This window comes from Strix uralensis, chromosome 7 (assembly GCF_047716275.1).
Source record: "Strix uralensis isolate ZFMK-TIS-50842 chromosome 7, bStrUra1, whole genome shotgun sequence".
NCBI lineage: Eukaryota > Metazoa > Chordata > Aves > Strigiformes > Strigidae > Strix > Strix uralensis.
The window spans coordinates 40,286,229-40,306,289 of record NC_133978.1 but is presented as its reverse complement, the minus strand read 5'-3'; the positions used below and the strand labels follow the sequence as shown (position 1 = coordinate 40,306,289).

At 43.2% G+C, this 20,061-nt stretch overlaps 1 protein-coding gene across 5 annotated transcripts in view; it reads right to left on the bottom strand.

The window, feature by feature from the left end:
- The window catches only part of PTPRE (protein tyrosine phosphatase receptor type E), a 113,556-nt gene that overhangs the window by 39,615 nt on the left and 53,880 nt on the right, over positions 1-20,061 (bottom strand). For all 5 annotated transcript variants that reach the window (XM_074875542.1, XM_074875537.1, XM_074875539.1 and 2 more), the window contains one exon: positions 2,271-2,380. In XM_074875542.1, the coding sequence (XP_074731643.1) occupies positions 2,271-2,373 (103 nt within the window). In that variant the 5' untranslated portion in view covers positions 2,374-2,380. The remainder of the gene's footprint in view (positions 1-2,270; positions 2,381-20,061) is intronic.

The following is a 20,061-nucleotide window of genomic DNA, read 5'->3' as shown; positions in this document are numbered from 1 at the left end:
ATTTATTTAATACAGTTGAATACTCTGAGTAAATGGCAGTGCAATATCTCCAGTAAATGGCAGTGCAATAAACCCCAGAATATTCTGATTTTATGCAAGGGAAATTTCATGGTAGCAATTTCATGGCACCCTTGTAAGAAGCAAAACGGCAGTAGTGTTGAAAAATTGAGCCATACAGACTAGGTATCCATGTTTAAAATAAGTATAAACCCAATATTTTAATTCAACAAATGTTTTAAAGAGCAAGTCAGCTAAAATAATGACATGCAATAAATTATAACTATTCCTTTCAGAATCAAAAGCATCTTATCTTTTTGGATCATTCATCAAATTAGCATGCAGAAGGAAAGCTGGATGTTTTTTAGTGTTCTTCAGTTCTTTCCATATTCTTTTAAATGGAGTTTTCTTGATACTTCAATCAAAAATCTTTAATTTTGCATTAAAAAATAGTGTGTTAGTTTAATAGCTATAAAATGTATCAGATAATGCTATTATCTTGGACCTTTCTATACCGTAGTATGTTTTCAGTGTGCACGTACTTGGCTATCAGACAAAACTCTTTGCTTCTCACTGCAAAATAATGAAGGCTTTGATATTTGGGGAAAAGCTGTATTGTACAGCTAAGCTGTCTCTAGATCGTATCACTGAAATTAAGATTTAATTAAAACATGGATGATAAGATTACTCTTACCCATATTATCGTACCTAAATTCAAGATAATGTGGAATTAAGCTTTCAAGATGAACAGCATCTATGGAGAAACTCCCTTTTTACTGATTTTATTAAAATTCTGGGAAGTGATACAACAAACAAGTTACTTCTCTTTCCCAATTCCCATATTCTTACACATTCAGACCAATATTAGTAACTTGTTCTTCTACTGCTCCAAGTGCCAGACAAGAAGTAGGACACTGACAACTACTTGACCCTATTTCAGCAGAGCTGTTTATTACCAATTTTATACTTAGCTAATTTTTTATTTATATTAGCAACTTATTTGTTTTGAAAGCTTCAAGCAACAACACCAAGACAGTCATTACTCATAGCAGAGCCCCTAAGCCTCCAACTCCCCTGCAACAGTGTGTTAGTACCTGGGCAGAGCAGTGCTCGGCTGCACTTCCACTGTTCTCCAGCCTCAGATTTTGGTGGAAGCAAATGCCTAACACCTAAATTACTACAGCTAAGGACCAAAACAATCAAAGTGACCATCAGCCATGGCTAGCGTTTGATTCTTGTTTGGCTCTCCTTCCACATGTGTGTAAAGTTCACAGGCAGATTAAAAACAAACCAACCAACGAAACCACAGAAACACCCTCCTATAAAGACCGGGTGTCAACAACAGTTGTCTGAAAACTTACCAAGATTTCACCAGACTGTTTATATGGAACATCATCAGCTTTATTTCCCTTTGACCAAGCCCACAGAGCAGCTATCCCTTCGGAAACCCCCCTCTGACATGGGCACAGTGTTCATGAGCAGGAACAGCAAACCACTGCCTGACCACTAGCACAGGGATTTCAAAGATAGCCAGCTAGGATTACAAAGGATAAGGACAATGTGCAAGTAAAATATATTATCCCATCACAGAACAGAATAGTAGCATCAGTATCTTAAATAAAAAACCCCAACAAACCCTTATTTGACTTGAACGAGCCCCTCTCCAGGACTGTAATGTATTAGGACATACTTGTAGGAGGGCTTGAAGCAAGAGGAAGAAATTCCAGAAACAGAAATGACAATGAATAAAAGATGCCGTGGAGGACCGGTGAGTAGAAGGGTTTTTCTATTTGCCACCTGACCTAATCTTACGCATTATCCATCTCCTCAAGTCTTGCTTTAGACAGCTTGTATCACTGGAAAACGCAGAACACATATATAGACTGTAGTTCCTCGTGATGTTTAAATGCGCTCATCCTGTTGTCTAACTGATAATTTCTTTATTTCATATTATCTGTGTCCAGGTCCCATCACGTTGGAGGATCCACAGTGATAGCTCCTGGGCCGTGGAGAGCTTGCAGCCCAGGCAGGAGGAGACATCCTGTGCCTCTCCACCTCTCCCAAAGCTATCCTGTGCATTTCCCATACGTGAGAAAGTAAAGCGTACAGCACCAGTCATATGGAGATCAAGTACAGAGGTCATGGGTAAGATTAGAAGCACATTAGTGTGGTCAAAGTCCTGGGAAAATACTCAGGACTCTGTCACCAGGGGGAACTCAGTAAGACCCTTTCCACACCCACTCCCATCCCCACAAATTAAGTGATGTCCTTACTTGTTGTTGGTGGTGGTTTTGGCAATTCAGTTCCATTGGGTGGTAAAGCTTGTGCAAACAGAAAACTAACACAGAGCAGCAGGAGCGAGCAGGAATGTTCCATCCTGGACCTAAAAGAAAATGAAAGCAAAAGATAAATGTTCAGGTCAAATTGCTGTTACGGTTTTTCCTCACATCAGAACAAAGTGAAAAGAAAAAGCAATGTTTACTTTAGATGAGGAAAGTTTTAAAACTTGTTTTATACTCTCCCACTGCCTTATCACTTAATTTTCAATTCTGATGCAGAAGGAAAAGAAAAATACCCATTGTGCACACTAAGAATTCATTGAGAATGTTTTAAATCCAAGAACAGGAAGATAACGCTCAGCCATCATTCAAAGACAACAACTCAAATCGGGCCAGAAAAGCTACTCTACATCAGTAAAACACAGCAGCTGAGGACACCGAGGCAAGGAGTCTGGAAGTCACTTCCATAAATAAGAAGAAAACTCATGAGGACCAGCAACTGGAATCTTGAGAGTGAAAGCAAATCTTGAGAATAAATGCAAAACCCACGTATTTTTGGTGGTTCCTGCCATAACTGCAGGAGGACCATCGGCTGCAGGGAGGGGAAAGCAGCCCAAAACCCCAGCGTGGCCAGACCCTGTCTCAAGGGTCCGAGAGACTTTCCTCCGTAAGACCAATACCATGGTGTAACTCTGACACACCATTTTGGCACCACCGATGCCTGGAGACCAAAACAAAGAGGAAAAGCTTTTATGACCAGGCAGACCAGTAACAACCATGAGGTTTAAAGTACCTGTAACAAGCACTTTTCAGAGCTTCCTTACCCCACATTGATTTGCTACAGACATACACATGTATAGACATACACATGGTGCTTCGCAGATACATCCCTTTGGAGAACACGTCTGCGAGCTATAAAGCATTTCACCAAAGCCTTCCAAACACACAGAATTTCAGAAAATAATTTCCAATGTAGAGAAGGTTAGAGAAAAGGTGTGATGAGAATGTGTTGCTACTTTGAAGATCGTAGAGAAATTCAGGGAAATTAATAAGTGTCTATAAATGAGCTGGTCTAGAAATACTCTAGTCCCTCTAAATCAACGTTTATGTGGAAAAAATAAATGTTATCAATTTAGTCTACATTTATCCAGTCCCTAATAAACATATTAATTATAAGAGGCTGCCATCTCAGCCATTAGCCAGTCTTGCTTGATTTAAAAATATTTTCTTTGGCATTACACACAAACATTACTTTCTGTATTTCGCAAATGGCAGAACACATCCAGATGGTGGCTCTACATCCATTGCTAAAATGATAATCATTGTAATACTGCACAACAAAGCTCCCTGATGTTTAAATATATTTAATATTACAGTTTGCACGGGATATTATATAGTGCTGCCTAACAACAGACAAAAAAAAAAATCCATGAACTTGGCAGTTCAGCATAACCATTAGAAAAATCCAGTATTAGAATAACCATTAGAAAATCCTTCCTTTCAATGTAAAATGGGATAATCTACCAGAAATTATCTCTGGATAATCTTGAATGTATAAAAAACTCCTGTAACAACAACTTTCACACCACCTTTTCATCACTCTCACATGCATTACTCAGAAGTGAACCTTATTCCCAGCCTCTCTGCTATACCTAGGACTAAATTCAAACTCAGCACACAGCTGGTATTCTTTAAAAAAGAGAAACAGACCTAAAAATTAACTCTCTTATGCTCTGAAGGGATGTTGGCAGCAGCAAGGCTCAGCTGAGGGCACCTCAAACTGCAGCTGCCTTAAGGAGCACACAGACCCTTAAAGGGTGGGCGTCAAATAATCTCATCTGATATTACACTTCATTATTTGTTTTCTTTTTCAAGGCTCTCGATACAGAGCAGCCCTTCTGCCTGCTGAAAGCACTTCGAGCACGCTCCATTTACCACAGTAACCCCTTCCAGAAGGGACTGCAGGATGCTATCCATTGCTCCTAAGATGCCATTTTAAATTCTTCCAAGTGTTCTGAGAATATAGGAGTAAGAAAAAAAAAAGCATGAAAGTAAAAAGACAAAATATATTTTCTGAGGAAAAAATAAAAGGTATAAAACTTTTTTTACATAGGAGCACACACTTAACAGCATTTCTTTATTCTTGCTCCTCTTGAAGCTCAGTGGATCTAGCTGGTTTTTTTCTCTAACATAATGAGTGAAAAAAAAAAAGTATTATAAGCATCAAACTTTATTTTTTTAAATGTCTTTTTTTTTTTCCCAGTCCAGCTTCCTACTGACAGATTTACTCATTCAATTCCTTCTGCTACTCTTTATAATTTAAGCAGACTTGATGTCTTACACTAACAGGCTCAGTCAACAGCCAGGTTACCCCTGAACTAGCCATTCTTAGGATCAGACAACTAATTATGCATAATAGCTTATCACAAAACGTATCAGTGTTCCCATCACACGCAGACCTGGTCTGACAACTGCGACCCAGCTTTGTCAGCAGGACATCCACCCTTTTTACTCCAAAACACTCCAGCTTTGAGAAATCTCTTTAGCCAGGTGTAACTGGATAAAATCAAAACCATTTACAGTTTCATATGATAGTCACTATGGTGAGGGACCATATTGCTATCAAGTATGTGAAGTTTTATACCTAGGCTGCTTGGGCTGAGTTAAACAAATATATTTCCTCAGTCTTGTCCATCCATTCTAAGAGTTGAGTAAGAAGTTAGTATTTCGATGTTGTAGGAAAAAACCCAGGCTGTGTCTAACAAAAAAAAAAATTAAGACAATCACCTGCTCTAGAAACCTGCAAGTCATTGTGAATTTTTCTGTTCAGCAAAACAAACACCCCCAGTGGAATTTGGTGTAATTTTGGAAGCAATCCATATTATAAAAACCTGGTAAGGTGACACTGTATTTAGCATTACATATATAACCTTTCAAAATTTTAAATTTACAATTATAAAGCAATAGTATGCTGGAAGCTCAAAACACACAGCAGCAGTTTACATAAACTGAAGGGAGGGGAAAGGAAGGAAGAGGATTTGGAAATCTGAAATAAAGCCAGAATAACAGTGGAATCAATAGGGAAAGGGCTGGCGTTGCCAGGAATGAGGTGCTGAATGCTGCACTTGACTGATTTTAGAGCTTTACACCCTCGGCAAAGGCTGCTCAGATCCACTGGCCTTTCGGGTAATCGATTCCGGCAGTTACAGCGAGCTGCTTTGCTGAATGATTTTACAGAACAGCGTTGAGTTCACTGGCTCACAGTTAAAATACATCCAGCTCTTTAAGAAAAACACAATAATTGAAGTTGCTGGCAGGTTTCTGAGAGACTGGAAAGCGTAAGGAACATAATTTCTCACAAAATTACTGTTATGAGTGTTTTACAGATACAAACCCCACGCCAGACATCTTGTACCTGTTCTCTTGAACGTACCCAAGTACAACTTGAGTGTACAGTTGATGCCCCACAATTTATCAGAAATAAACACAGCTATAAAGATTATGCCAATTCTGGGATCTCATTTTTGTCCGAAGCACTTTGCCTTTCTGACTTGCTAAAGAAAGAAGGATTACAACTTACAGCAAATTTGGGTGCTGCAGCACAGAGACAGATGCAAGAGACTGAGCTTGGCACGACCGAGATTTACGTACAACCAAGTAGTAAGTACTCCTCTTCAGACTGGGGTGGATGGGGAGGTGAGCAAGTTGCAATAACATAAAAACACTGTAAGCTTTACTGTATATTTATGTACTTCACATACAGGATACAGCAACGATACAATTTTTTGAACCAAAAACCCCTATCATCATAGACACAGCAACATTTTCCATCCTCAAGAAGGTACAATGTCATGGTACAGTCTGTTAAAAAAAAAAAAAAAAAGTAAGAAACAATAACAACTCCTCTCCAGAGAGGACAGGCAGGTAGACGAGCACCGCTGAACAAGAAAGGACAACTGTGTACTACAAAAGAAACCTCTTGTTGATAAAATCAGAAAGGACAAGACCCAGGTAAAAGGCACACACTGTCATTATTACACGGCTTTACTGTAAGGCAACTGCTGCCCCGCCTGGAAGAAGAAATAGGAACTGCTTTCATAACCGTATGGGAATACAATGCATTTTTATCTACTTATATCCTACTACCTCCAGCCTTTATTTCCTGGATTTGCGTGGGTAAATGGCTCAGGCACTTAAGCTTTAACTCCATGGACTAGTACTTTTTGTAGTGAAGGATTCTTAGCTATTTCTGATTATCTGAAGCCTTAAAAAGGTGCCAGAGATTCCTGTTACAACCACAGTTTTAAAAGTCTGCATTGTTCCAGAAAAATGCTTCTATGTCCAACAGAGAACTTGATACCACAACAACAACAACAACAAAAAAAAAGACTGTAAAATCGCACAGCTAACTCAAATCCTGCCAAGGAGGCAAAGCACTTGAAATCTCAAAGCAATCCAGTAAGGGCCAGCTCAGAAGTCAGGGGAGCGCATGAAACCCCTGTACAGCTCCTCCCAGCATCGGGATCGCTGCCACCGCTCCTCGCACAGCCCAAGGACATGCCATGGGGAATGGCCCAGCTCCCCAAAATGTGAGAAAATGGCATTATTTTCAGGGATTACTGGATTACTACACATGCTTAATTTCTATTTTCGCCACAGAAGTGAATCCTCATCTGACCTGACCGTTTAAGAATAAAACCTGGGTTTTAAGAAAATACGCTAATAAAACCTTTGTCATGCTGCGTGGTGTTGCTACAGCTGTGTGACTTTTGCCTGATGCACAAGCTCCTTCAGAGCAGGTGAAATAGATACCCATTCCCTGCACCCTCCTGGAACAACACAGCGAAACATCCCATCTAATAAAGAGGACGGTGGAAAGGCTGACGGGTTTTGGTTTTTCTCCCCCTCAGGCTTTAGTATCATGCAGCTCGGGTCATGCCCCAGATTTTTAGTGCTAAGAAAGTAATATTCTAAAGGATAAGCACCCATCAGTTCAGAAAATATAATTAAAAGTGAGAGACGTGAAAGCATTCTCACTGTAGGCTGACTAACGCGTTGGCACTTGGGATGTTGGCCACACCAAGAGCAAGCACCTACCCAAAAAGGTTGATAGTTTAAAAAAAAACCCAAATCTTCGAAAATGGAATAGGGGAAAACCGTCCTCTCTCCTTCTTCTCCTTTTGCTCTTCCTGCTTTTCACCCATAAACCCCCAAACACCGTTGGTCCTGCTCTAGAGTCTTAAGCCCCAGTGACTGTTTTCTCCTGCTGGCTGGGGGGCTGCCAGACCTGGAGCAGGCGAGCTGGCACAGTGGCATTGGCCCGGCCGGGATCGCCAGGCACCGGGAGCAGCTCTCATCTCCAGTTGGGACCCCCGGGCACTGGGATCAGCTCTCGCCCCCAGCCAGGCTGACTGCAGCTACTTTCTCTTTCCTGAAGCCTTGACATTCCCACCGCATCTCTGCCGTCCCACCTCAGCTCAGCACCGAGCTACAGTTCATCTGAAATAGCTCTCGCATGACTTCATTTTTAGGTAGGGCTTTATTGCACCATGACATCATAAGGCAGGTCAAAAAGCATTACTGCAGCATTTCAAAGAAAATTATTCATTTGAACTATGTTTTTACAAAAAAAATAGAAAAGGAAATGCTCTTTTCCATTCTAAAGAAACAGGGTGAAAGTGGAAACTTGCATGAAGATGAATTCAAGACGCATGGCTTCAGGATAACTGAATAAATGGCAGAGGGTAGCGCCAAGTCCCAGCAGACCTCCGAGCAAAGGCCAAGCTCTCCTCCGCTGTCCCCACCCTGGGCAGTCAGCATCAAAACCTGGGGAGCAGCAGGACGTCAGGCTTCATTTTAGAAAAAATGAATATATTGGGCATCTTTCCCTTTTCTTTTTCCGAATCCCTGTAATTCTGCCTCAGAGACTTAGGATGTCCTGAAATCCAGAAAACGAAAAAGGACTGGGATATTTGTTGAGCTGTTCACACGTGCATTCAGTGCAGCCCAGCAAACAGCAAGAAACTTGGGCAGGGACCTCTCTGCTTGGGAAACATTCCTCAAAATTCAGCCGTGTGGACTGCTGCACGGCCAGTCCTCAAAGGCAAGTCAGAAAACACCTCGTGATGGGAAGTTAAATTTCATCATAAAAATCTGTTTTTCATGGGACTGTCTACAACACACTCACTGTTGGGGTTTTTGTACATGTAAATACAAGCTTTGTTTCTGACCTCTTCAGGAATAGCAAGAGAATTTAAGGGATATATATCTAATATTTAAAATCATGTATAACTTAATATAAACGCTCACAAAATTCTATCTGACAATAACAATTCCTCATGTATTCTATACGAACACTTGCCATAAAGATCATTTAAAGGAGATGGAAATAATTAGATTGAAAAAATACAAATTAGAATAATCACTTACACGTAAGAGATTGAGTGAGGCAAAGTACCAATTAACTGAATAAAATGAATTCCCATTTAGAATAATCAAGCTTGATAGACTGTCTTACTTGCTTAGTCACTTCGTCTCTAATTCAGTTAGACAAATTACTGCATTTGCTTTCACTTTCACGTAAGAGGTCAGTGTATGCAGCACAGAGTATGTGCGTGACAAAAAGTTACAGCAGTGCCGAGAAACGACGCTTTCCGATCTGCTGGGAGCCAGTTTCTCAGGTACACACACCAGCAATCTGCAGGGCACACGCATTCATGGACTATATACAGTTAACAAGGATTTATAGAGAAAATGTTATCTGGTCAAAAAAAGTTATGTTTAAAGATACGTACCTTAATACAGACAAAAATTACCACTTCTGCAACAGTAATTTTTAAATTCTACTGACCTGATAGAGCTGGTCCCGTCTGTCTTTCTCAGTGTCACAAGCAAGTCTCAAAACCCAGTCTACCATGGCTCACACTAGTTCAAATCCATTTCAATTAGCACTGCCGGGATCTCCAGTGAATATAAATCACTGGTTGTCACCAGCAGATTAAGCACTGCATTAGCAAGTCTGCTCTGAAAAGGATTAAATGACAGTGTTGACAGTGGGGCTGACATGCCACCGTTACACGGTGACATTTGCCACACTAAAAATGGTGAGGAGTTTTTCAGTAGGATTCTACAAATGCACAGAGGAGCAGGAGGCAGCAGCGCTGAGTATGACGGCGATCTGTTTGCTTCGATTTGCTTGGGTTCTTTGGTACTACTGCTCACCAGGATTAGATTCAAAGCAGTTACAAAGATGCTGTGGGCTAAATTGCATTAAAAGGAGGTTTGCTTTAGGTGTGTTTAAAACCAGGAACATAATGAACTTTAACTGCAGCCTTGATTTTGGAAAAGTATCCATTTCCTGCTCGTGTATTTTGTCTGCGCTTATTTGCAGCCCCATAGTTCTGGAAATGAAGGGGGAAAAAAAAAAAAAAAAGATTTCTCTTCCATGCTGTGCTGAGTAGCTCTCAGTGAAGCAATACAAAGGCTATGAAGATTTTGGGACATCATATCTAAAACTACACAGGTCAGACTTGGAACAGTCAGCTTTCATATCATCAAAATCCAAAATTAAGAAAAGAGTGCACAGAAAAGAGAAGGAACTACAACTTCAGAGATAGAGATTAAAGTTATTTTCAAATTGAAAACTCTATTTCCATGCGGCAATAAAAATGGTCAGGATGATTAATAAATTCTCTCTCTCACAGATGTACATTTACTCTCAAACACTTTTTAAAAAACTCCTTTGCCACTTTTTCAGTTGTCTGACCAGCTTTTGTAGGAAACAACAGTCTCTGCAGGTGCAGTTCTGAAGTAATGATAATCCACCTCCACCGGTGAGCACGGAGACCAATATTGATTTAAACTGAGCTAGGGTAAGCCAGCCCACACTAACCAGAATAAATGAAATATAATTAATCAGGATGAAGCCAGAAAGCAAATTATAGTTTATAAAATAACCCCCCACCTGATGATGTAATGACTGACACTATTTGTAGATGCAGCATTGTTTTCAGATGTGATGAGTACCATTATGGATGGATGTCTTTCAAGCCCAGATTGCTACAACTAGGAGCTATAGCTCCAAAGTCAAAACATCGAGGACACTATTTCACAACTTTCTTACCCAATGTACAGAAAAATGTTTAAATATTCTGAAAATTTAACCAAAATATATTTTTATGCGATTCATACCCCTTATGTCCTGAACTGAGGCTTTAATCATTAAGGAGGAAGTTAAAATAACTCCTGTCTAAAGCTAAGTGTAAAGTTCTATGATTTCAGTGTAATTAATTAAATGAGTCATGTTTTTATTTAGGTTTTTACACAACTGCAAGAGGATTAATTCTAAATACAACCAATAGAGCTGTAAAGTGCTCAATAATACAGCAGAGCAAAGAGGGCCTTCTTTGCAAAAGGTCCTTGACAAGTCACCAAGGCCATGTCCTCACCACAGGCTGGACTGACTACACCTACCCCGTTCTTGACCTGGTAGTCTGGAGTGTGCATCCAAACCTCCAGTTCTTCAGCATCCCTCAGCTCTGTATTCTAGTCCTTCACATTTTATTTTTTAAATTTATTTTCCCCATGTAGAGTCAGCCCACTGCTCCTTCTCCCCCCACCTGGAGAGACAGATTACAAACCATTCCCATTCGAGCTTCCTATGCTTGAAGACGGGCATCTCCCTTTAATATTCTCTTCTGTAAACTCATTCACCACAGTGAATCTTTCAGTCTCCCCAAAAAGATCACTTCTAAACCCCAGTAATTCTCATTACTGTCTGCTGAACTCTCTCAGCCCAAGATCCTTCCCAAAGTCCCGATGCGCTGGGTAAGGCCTCATCAGCCCAAAATGCAGAGGTATGACCAGTTCACTCTCTCATAGGTTCATATATTTTACGCATCGTGAGATGGGAAGGATCAGGCAGGTCCTTCCCTAAGCAACTGCTCTGCATCTGCATGCCGCCCTCTCCGCAGTGCTTCCCTAATTAGTCAAGATTGTTTTGAATGCCATTAATACAATACTTGTCAAGCAAGCCAAGTCATTAATAGACATCAATAACAACATCCAGGCTGCCGTGAAGGCCACACACCTGCACTCTTCAGGGTAGAGTTTTTCCAATTAATAGCTGCTCTGAAAGCATCGGTTTCATCACATCCACCTTCTCCTAACATGCTTCTGAGAAAGCATCGTCTCTTTGAGACAGGGTCAAAACCCCACTACAACATCTACAGGTTCTGCTGAAATCCGTAAGGCATGTTACACTGTCACGGGAAAAAGCCTGATGTGACAGGACATGTCAGTCCCTACACATCTTTCCAACAGTTTCCAGGGGGTTACTGATATTTAATTGTTTTGGTATTTTTCCTGGAAATGGAGTTAAGCTGACCTGTCTGCGAAACCTCCAGCTCTTCACAGAATCACAGAATCATCCAGGTTGGAAAAGACCTTGAAGATCCTCCAGTCCAACCATGAACCTCACACTGACCATTCTCAACTCCACCAGATCCCTCAGCGCTGGGTCAACCCAACTCTTCAACCCCTCCAGGGATGGGGACTCCCGCCCTGCCCTGGGCAGCCCATTCCAACGCCCAACAACCCCTTCTGCAAAGAAATACTTCCTAAGAGCCAGTCTGACCCTGCCCTGGCGCAGCTTGAGGCCATTCCCTCTTGTCCTGGTGCTTGTTCCTTGGGTCAAGAGACTCATCCCCCCTCTCTGCACCCTCCTTTCAGGGAGTTGTAGAGGGCCATGAGGTCCCCCCTCAGCCTCCTCTTCTCCAGACTAAACCCCCCCAGTTCCCTCAGCTGCTCCCCATCAGACCTGTGCTCCAGACCCTGCACCAGCTCCGTTGCCCTTCTCTGGACACGCTCGAGTCATTCAATGGCCTTTTTGGAGTGAGGGGCCCAAAACTGAACCCACTCATCAAGGTGCGGCCTCACCAGTGCCGAGTCCAGGGGTAAGATCCCTTCCCTGTCCCGGTTGGCCACGCTAGTGCTGATACAAGCCAGGAGTCCTCGTCCCCATCCCACAACAGACTCACGTAACGCCCTCTGCCTGCTCACACAACATGTCCTGGCCTCTGCAGCCTCCCAAACACAAACCCAGAGATGGCTCCGGCCTGTTTTCAGATGAGAGCTGCACACAAACCACTCAGTTTAAAAACACCTACCTTCACCTGAACACGAACCTGTCCTTTGCTCATGGCAGCCCCAGTTCCCATCCCTGCACCCGCGCCCCGGGGGGTTTGGTTGCCTGTTCCCCGCTTGTCCCCAGGCAGGGAGGGCAGCAGCCCGAGGCACGGAGGATCCTTGTTGGGGAGGGGAGCTAAGCCACCTCTCTTCCATGCATTCTTTCACCTACCTTCAGTATTCACACACACAGCCCCCGAAGGATCATTTCTTTCAGTGACACTTAAGCCCAGACACTCTCAGTCATCTGGGGAAGGTACAGCTGTAAAGGAGCTGAATGACAACAACTCTGCAAAACCAGAAGTCTTTTCAGAAACCAGAAAATTCATGAGAAGTTGATTCTTCTTCTTTTTGGTCCCAGGAGAGACTCTCCCTCATGTCTTAACTGCAATGCCCAGTCCTGCCCCCAAAAAGCAAACTGCAGCTCTGGGGAGAGAGCTCCTTGCTGCAGGAACAACCTTGACCTGAAACGCCAGGTCTGAGCCCAAATTCCACGGCAGCTTCAGCCAGAGTGGCAGAGGCAGAAACTGGAAACCAGAACAGCAAAATCCTGGAGTTTGAGGCCACCATCACTCCACCTGTACGTGTCCCTGTGTCACCACCCTGATAACCTCATCTTACCCGCTGTCCGTGCTCACCTCACACGCCAGTCACTGGCAGGTGACTCCAGAGGCAGGAGTGATTCTCAACTAACTGATTCCACACAAAGCCCAAAAGCTGCTGTAAAAGTATTTATTGAGCTAAAGAAAAAGCTGAATTAGTTGTCTTCAGTATTTAAATTGCAATATTTCTGCAGGCTCATCAGATAATGCCCTAACCTGAATCTCCATTGTATGACATTTTTACAGGAAGAACAAACTATTTTCACTTTATTGCCATTTTCTTACTTCTACCATGCAGTTGCACTTGGACTTATTCCCTTTTTTTTATAACCACTTTCACCATTTCCTTCTTGCTAACATGCCCAATTGCAGCAGCAGTTTCTGCAATGCAAGGCTGCGTGCGTGAAAATTAAGAACTACGCCTTGCTCTTAGTCATTAGCCAAATGACTTAATGGAAAGCAAGTGATACCTGCTCTAAGTACTGCTGAAGGCAGAATTTTTGAAATAGTTAACAGAACGTTTCATATCGCCAGTCACACAATTTTATATATAGAAAAGCTTATAATCACCGAGGAGCCAGCCCTCCCTTGCCCCCCACTCCCCTGCGCAGGAAAGCATTATATCAGTGTTTTGATGAACATTTGAATAATGCCAGCTTTTGGAGTGCACAAAGAGGAGCCAATTCAAAGGCAGTGTGGGAGAAAAGGCCTCATCTTATTTTTGACAGAGGAGGTTTAGAAATTGCCTGGGCTATCAGTGCTAACCCCAACTTGCCCTGACAATCTCTGTTCTACCCCAAATCGCTAGGAATTCTAGATCAGAGGCTAAATCCTAAAAGACACTTTAAAGTTTAGAGACAGATACTCGGCACAGAAGAAATTATATCCAGATAATGAGTTATAACTGAAATGAAAAGCCCTGAGCAATTCTGCCAGGAGGCTAAGCTGTAACTCCCGGTTAATGAGAGGGGCAGTGGTGGCATGGGCAGCGCGGGCAGGATGCCGGTGCTGAGTCAGCAGGAAGCCCACGTTCCGGCCGCTGCCACCGTCATCGTGTCCCGGAGCAGCACACAGAAAGGAAGCGGTTGTGACTCCTGGGTTGGCGGTGGCCCAGCTCGCAGGGCGGCTGTGGCTCCTGACCACCAGTGCCACTGCCGCACACCCACGCCCCAGCCCACCCCACCGCGGCCACGCTCCCCAGGGGGTGCTCGCACCAGCCCCGGTGTTACACGTTGCCCAGTGTTCATGTGGAGGACTGAGCCATGAAAGACGAAGTTGAGATTAAAGCACAGAAAATTATTATGGTGGAAATAAAAGAAAAAACATTGGATGATTTCAAAAGTACATGTTGTCCACCATTAGGTCCATGCCACAGCCATTGTTACATTCCTATTTCATATCCAAATGTGTCTCGCTGCATAAATATTCATTGTCTGTCCTTCTTGGTCTCATTTTAGATAAATAAAGATCTCCACGGCAAGGCTCTATTTTGAATTATTTACTATTTTATCTGCAAGCTCACCAAAGGAGCGAGTTCATTAACACAGAAACATGGAGAAAGAAAGGAGGCTTATCAGAGCAGTTATTTTCAGGGCAGTAATCAAACAGTGCAACATTGGCCAACAAAAAAGTTCCAAGACTTCCTTATAAAATCTTACAAGAACATTGAAGGAAAAACACCTCGACTGATTTTAAAACCTCATTAATATCTTCTAAACAATTCCTACCCATATCCCAACTCAATTTTGTTTTACTGAATATGTATGGAGAATCTTTCAAGCAAACACAAAAAATTGCATTTACATTTTTGCATGTTTCCAGCATCCCCCTCTCCCAACAGGGCTGTGCTGGCGACTGAAGTCACAAATTAGGGTCACCTTTCCCTGTGCATTGTCAGCAAATCAATCTGTGACGCCTTTCAACCGGGGCTCATACATAAATTAGGCAGTCTGCGATTGATTCGCAGGAGAAACCCTCGAGCAGTGGAGTGAAACACCAATAAAATCTTACAATTAACTTGAGAAGTTGCCTTTCGTTCCATCCCAGTGGTCCTTTTATTCTTCAGTTGCAGAAAACATATCATCATACAGATGCTCCCTTGTAACAGATATATATGAATATTTAAAATTGCTTCTTGAAAAGGAAAGCTAATTGTATACGATGAAAAACACATACAGAAAAATTATATACACCGTAACGGCCAGATTAAATGCTTGTGTTTCAGCAGCAAAGTATTTCATTTTGGAGGAGAGAAGGGGAGGAAGGAAAAAACAAAAGCACAAGTGTGTGTGCCCTGTCTACATATTCAGAAAAAGCACAAAAGGAGAACATGACATCTGGATGTTTGAGAATTCGTTTGTAACACATCAAGAAGGTGTAATACAGAAAGGAAGGTAGCAGTGTTACGGCTTAAAGCTGTTCAGCTCAGCAGGGCGTGGAAACCTTACGGGTATATCCAAAGCCTAGCATGGGTTTGCACTGCAGAAATTCAACCCCAAAATTTCTGCACTGCAGACATTCAAACCCAAAGTCCCTGCAGCAAAAGCAACGCTCAAGCTCCCAAGTAAAAAGGTGGATTCTGTGGTGCGTCCAGACATGGGGAACTCCGTCACTGCTTTCAGTGCCATCATTAGTCATGGCCATTACACACGAACAGTGTTCCAGCTCACTCCTGATCCTTCTTCTGTTTCTCTAACCCCACCATGCCCTGAGCTCCCTCCACACCAGGTCCTCGGAGCTCGGTGGCCAAGAGCCCCACGTCCCACTGTGAACCCCACAGCCCCTCCAGGTGCTTCCTACCAGCACCAGAGCTGGTCAGGTAAACCAGTGTTATCTGTGAAGAAAAGGTAAGCAGTCAAGCCTTGGGCATATTATTCAGGATCAACTCCATCGCTTGGTAAAATTGAAAGATAGAAGTATTTTTTTCAAAGCTGAAGATTGAAATGGACACGATCAACATTAAAGTTAATAGTAAAGGTTCTTCTTGGCTAGTGGGGGAGGTCAGCTCGCTGGTGAGACTGGTCATGAGCTCCAGCCCCACCACAAAGCTGGCACATCTCAAGAGCACTCAGAACTGCTCCTTCCCCCCATTTACTACTGGAGAGAGCCCCAGAGCTGCTCAGACCAGCTGCCTCGGGTAACCTGTTCATCCTCCTCTCCTCCTCCCTGCCCAGTGTCCTCCACAGGATCCCCCCACTCTGCAGTTAATGTGTCCAAGGTGTACTTTGAGTAGAATAAGTTCTTGGTTTTAAGCCTTCAGCTGCTTCCCATGTACAGTAATATAATTTTTTAGCAAGAGTATAACTGGAGAAATAGTAATGGCACCAATAAATTTCAAGGCTTATAATTCCTCTCATCAGCTCTGCAGCACATCTGCACATGGCTGTCAGCCTCCTCCAGCAGTTCACCGGGGCACGGAGCTGCCAAGACTGAAAGGAAGAAATTTTTTATGCTGAGGGTGGGGAGACACTGGCACAGGTTGTCCAAAGAGGTGGCAGATGCTACCTCCCTGGAAGGGTTCAAGGTCAGGTTGGACGGGCCTCTGAGCAACCTGGTCTTGCTGAAGATGTCCCTGCTCAGGGAGGTTGGACTAGATGACCTTTAAAGGTCCTTCCAACCCAACCCATTCTGTGATTCTATGCTTCTATGAAACCTCCTCCTCCCAGCACACACAGGCACAGCTTGGAGGCAATGCCAGAGTGGTTGTATCAGCCTCTGACTGCTGCTCTAAAACACAAAGGGTTTGATAGCACAAGGCTTTACACATTCTCATACCTTTTGTCTTCCTACGCCCCACTTGTTCCTACTTACGCCAACACAACCATACATCATACTGCCATCTGATCAGGTTAAAACGAGGGGGAGAAGGAAGGAAAGCTTATTTTCTTCTTAAATCTGAACCAGTTTAATGATCAAACTCACAAGCATAGCCCCACCAACAGCTGAGCCAGTGAAACTGAGGTGCCCACATACTGCAATGCAGGCACAGGCGAGGGACTGCAGAGCAGCAGCAGTAAACACTGGGCAGAGCATCTCAGACTGGGAACAGTACCTGAGCCAGCCTAGTCAGGAGCAGCTTAGCCACGCCTGCAGATCACACACGCACTGCAGGTGGGGTTCCACAGCCCTCTTTGCTTACAAAGATTGTTTCTTCACAGCCTCCTCGGCAGAGCTTCTGGACTTTGCTGATGTCCTACAGACAGACGGGTACCTGCTCTTCAAGCTGAAATAAGGCCTTACCAGACCCTATTCCCTGAGGCCCCCACCCCCAGCTCAACTCTTTCTTTAAGCGCAGAGTACTTTCTAAACCCAAGCTCAACCTTCCTCTGTTACACCCTATATCCGTACCTGTGACCTGGCCAGTGTGGAGCAGCAAGGAGGCACCATCCACACGCTGAGCTGCCAGCCAGGCAAGAGGGACTGCCACTGAGCCACGGGCATTCCCCACGCTGGGAACCCCAACTGTCCCAGGAAAACTCCCCTCCACAGAGGGGGGTGGGGTGGGGTGGGGTGGGGTGTCAGGATCCAGCTTCCTCATGCTGAGCCAGCTGTATCCAAACACTGACAAGAGCATGAACCAGAATCTTTCAAAATACAAGAGCACAGCACGATAAATGTCACTTTGGGGATTATTTTTAAAGCTCAAGCAACAGGAGTTCTTGATGTTCAGACTAAGCCACTCATCATGTGAGGCGAGCAGAGGACCACGCTCGCTTCCTACATCCCAGGGGCTCACGGAAAGCACCGGCTTCAAAACAGCACACACTGCAGTTTACAGCAGGCAAAAATCCATACTCTTTGTAGCCTTTTTTGCTCTGCACACTTAGGAAATTGTGTGTGTGTGTGTATATACATATCTCCAATTTTTTACAAAGCAGTGCTACAACTTCAACTACTAAAAGTTACCCCGAAATATTTCTCCTTCATACAATCTAACAGTCTCCGGAGAGTGACAGCAGTCTCAGCAACCAAATCGAAGGTTAATGAAACAAATTTCGCTGCTTGTGAAAACCTGCACCTTCCAACCAAAAGCACCTCCCATTGACCAGGCGGGCTACGCGGCAAATTAAATGCGTAAGAAACAATTACAAAACTAATGAAGCAAGCTACGCCAGATGTTGAACTTACGCCCCAGACAATTTCATGTAACACCTGTTTTGTGACTGGTGTCATATCGTAATAACAGTGTGTGGAAACGTGCACAGAGATTCAAGGGTAACATCTGCTTTTATATTAGTTGCTTGCTGAGCATTCATCAAAAGCCTGATACTCCAATTATTTATCTGAAAGACATCGCTGTCTCGGGGACAGACGGCAGCTCTCTGCTCTTCCAGCTCCCCTGCACTAGGAACTAAAGCAACAGCAGGGCCTGCATTACATATATATTGTCGCATCTGTCACCAGTGTTCGACATTTCTCTTTTCCTGTGACATTCACTAAGTTAGCAGATATATTTTCTTTATATAACTAAATTTATGATATCAACAGCAGCAGCTTTAATTCGAAATAAGGCTTTGGGACATGAAATGAACCTGATTTTCTCATCCGTTATTAAGTTCTAAGCCTGCTAATAAGCCATTTATCTCAAAAAAAGATCGTTACCAATGCAAATTTCTAGGGATAGTAAAGTTCTTTACAGCCTAGAGTCTCAACAAATAAATAGAAACTGCATTTACTATTAAAATTAAACTAGCAAGCCTCTGAGTTAGTAGAAATGGAAAATTGAAGCCCGCAGCACGGTTTGTGCAGGCAGCTCTTGGTGCCTGCGTTGAGTCCCAGGGATGCAGGCACTCAAGCCTGACCACAGAAGCGGTGGGCAGCATCCCTGGGGTGCTGAGTGCCTGAATCCCCGGGACTCCACCCCACACCCCGAGGAGTCTCTGCGCGAGGGCAGATCACTGCTCCGGGCACAGCTTCAGCATCGCCACAACCGGTGCTGAAAGCGTTAACACATGCTGTTCTTCTGCACTGAGAAAATAAAATCCCTCCCGAATAAGCTATCTGCAACTTTTCATGGCATAACAGAAGATTAAGGTTTCTTGGCAGGGGGAGAAGATTTATCTTTGCTCAAGTCTGAAAAAGAAGAATTAGTATCATAAAAGAGGAACAACAACTACGAAAAAAAAAAGTTAACCCCAAGAGGAAAACGCTGATGCAGGCTGGAAAAGTCACCAGATAGAAAAATTACATTAGTACCAAGCTCTCTAACACCCCGGGCTCTGCAGCAGTCAGAGGTTAAATGCAGCAAGAACTCCTACCTCTTCCCCGTAATACCATCTCTGATGGCAAAACACTGACACTAGACTACAAGAGCAATTCACCACTGAAACCATCTCTGTAGGAACGCAGTGAATTTTCCGTCATTTCAGCTCAGATCAGCATTGGCCTGGGAAAATTCAAGAAAACCCGATAGAACAGTATTGAGCTGAGCTAAGTCTTTGGACCATCTTTCAAAGTTTGAAGCCTTCTCGAACTTTAAGCTTATCCTAGATTTGAAGAAATGGAACTATCTTGAAAGATATTGAAACAGAAAACCAAATTACTTTCATCCTTTTGGAGAGAAGTCCTCCCCGAGACATGTGTGACACTCAGAGCCCAGGCAGCTGCTCCCCTCCGGCACTGTGCCAAAAATTAACCTTTTTCACAGAATGAGAAAAATGAGGGAGTAAGGAGCAGGGCAAGAAGGCACAATTTAAATGTGTGAATTTCCATTTAAAACACCTGCATACCATTCAAAATTAATAATGCCAGCCACATACTCCTAAAAATAAGTATCAGTAAGTGGGACCTCATGGAATGTTTTCCAAACTCAGATCATTGGACAAAAATCAGTCAACTCTGTTTTAAGAGGAAATAAAAAATAAACTCCATGAAGACAAAGAAAAGAAAATAAGAGTCCAATAAAAAAAATACTTCAACACCTCTGAAGGGCAGCACATAGCCTGCAGCTGCTTATATTAACATGAATCATTTCTAGGAGTCAAGACTCAAAAATTCTG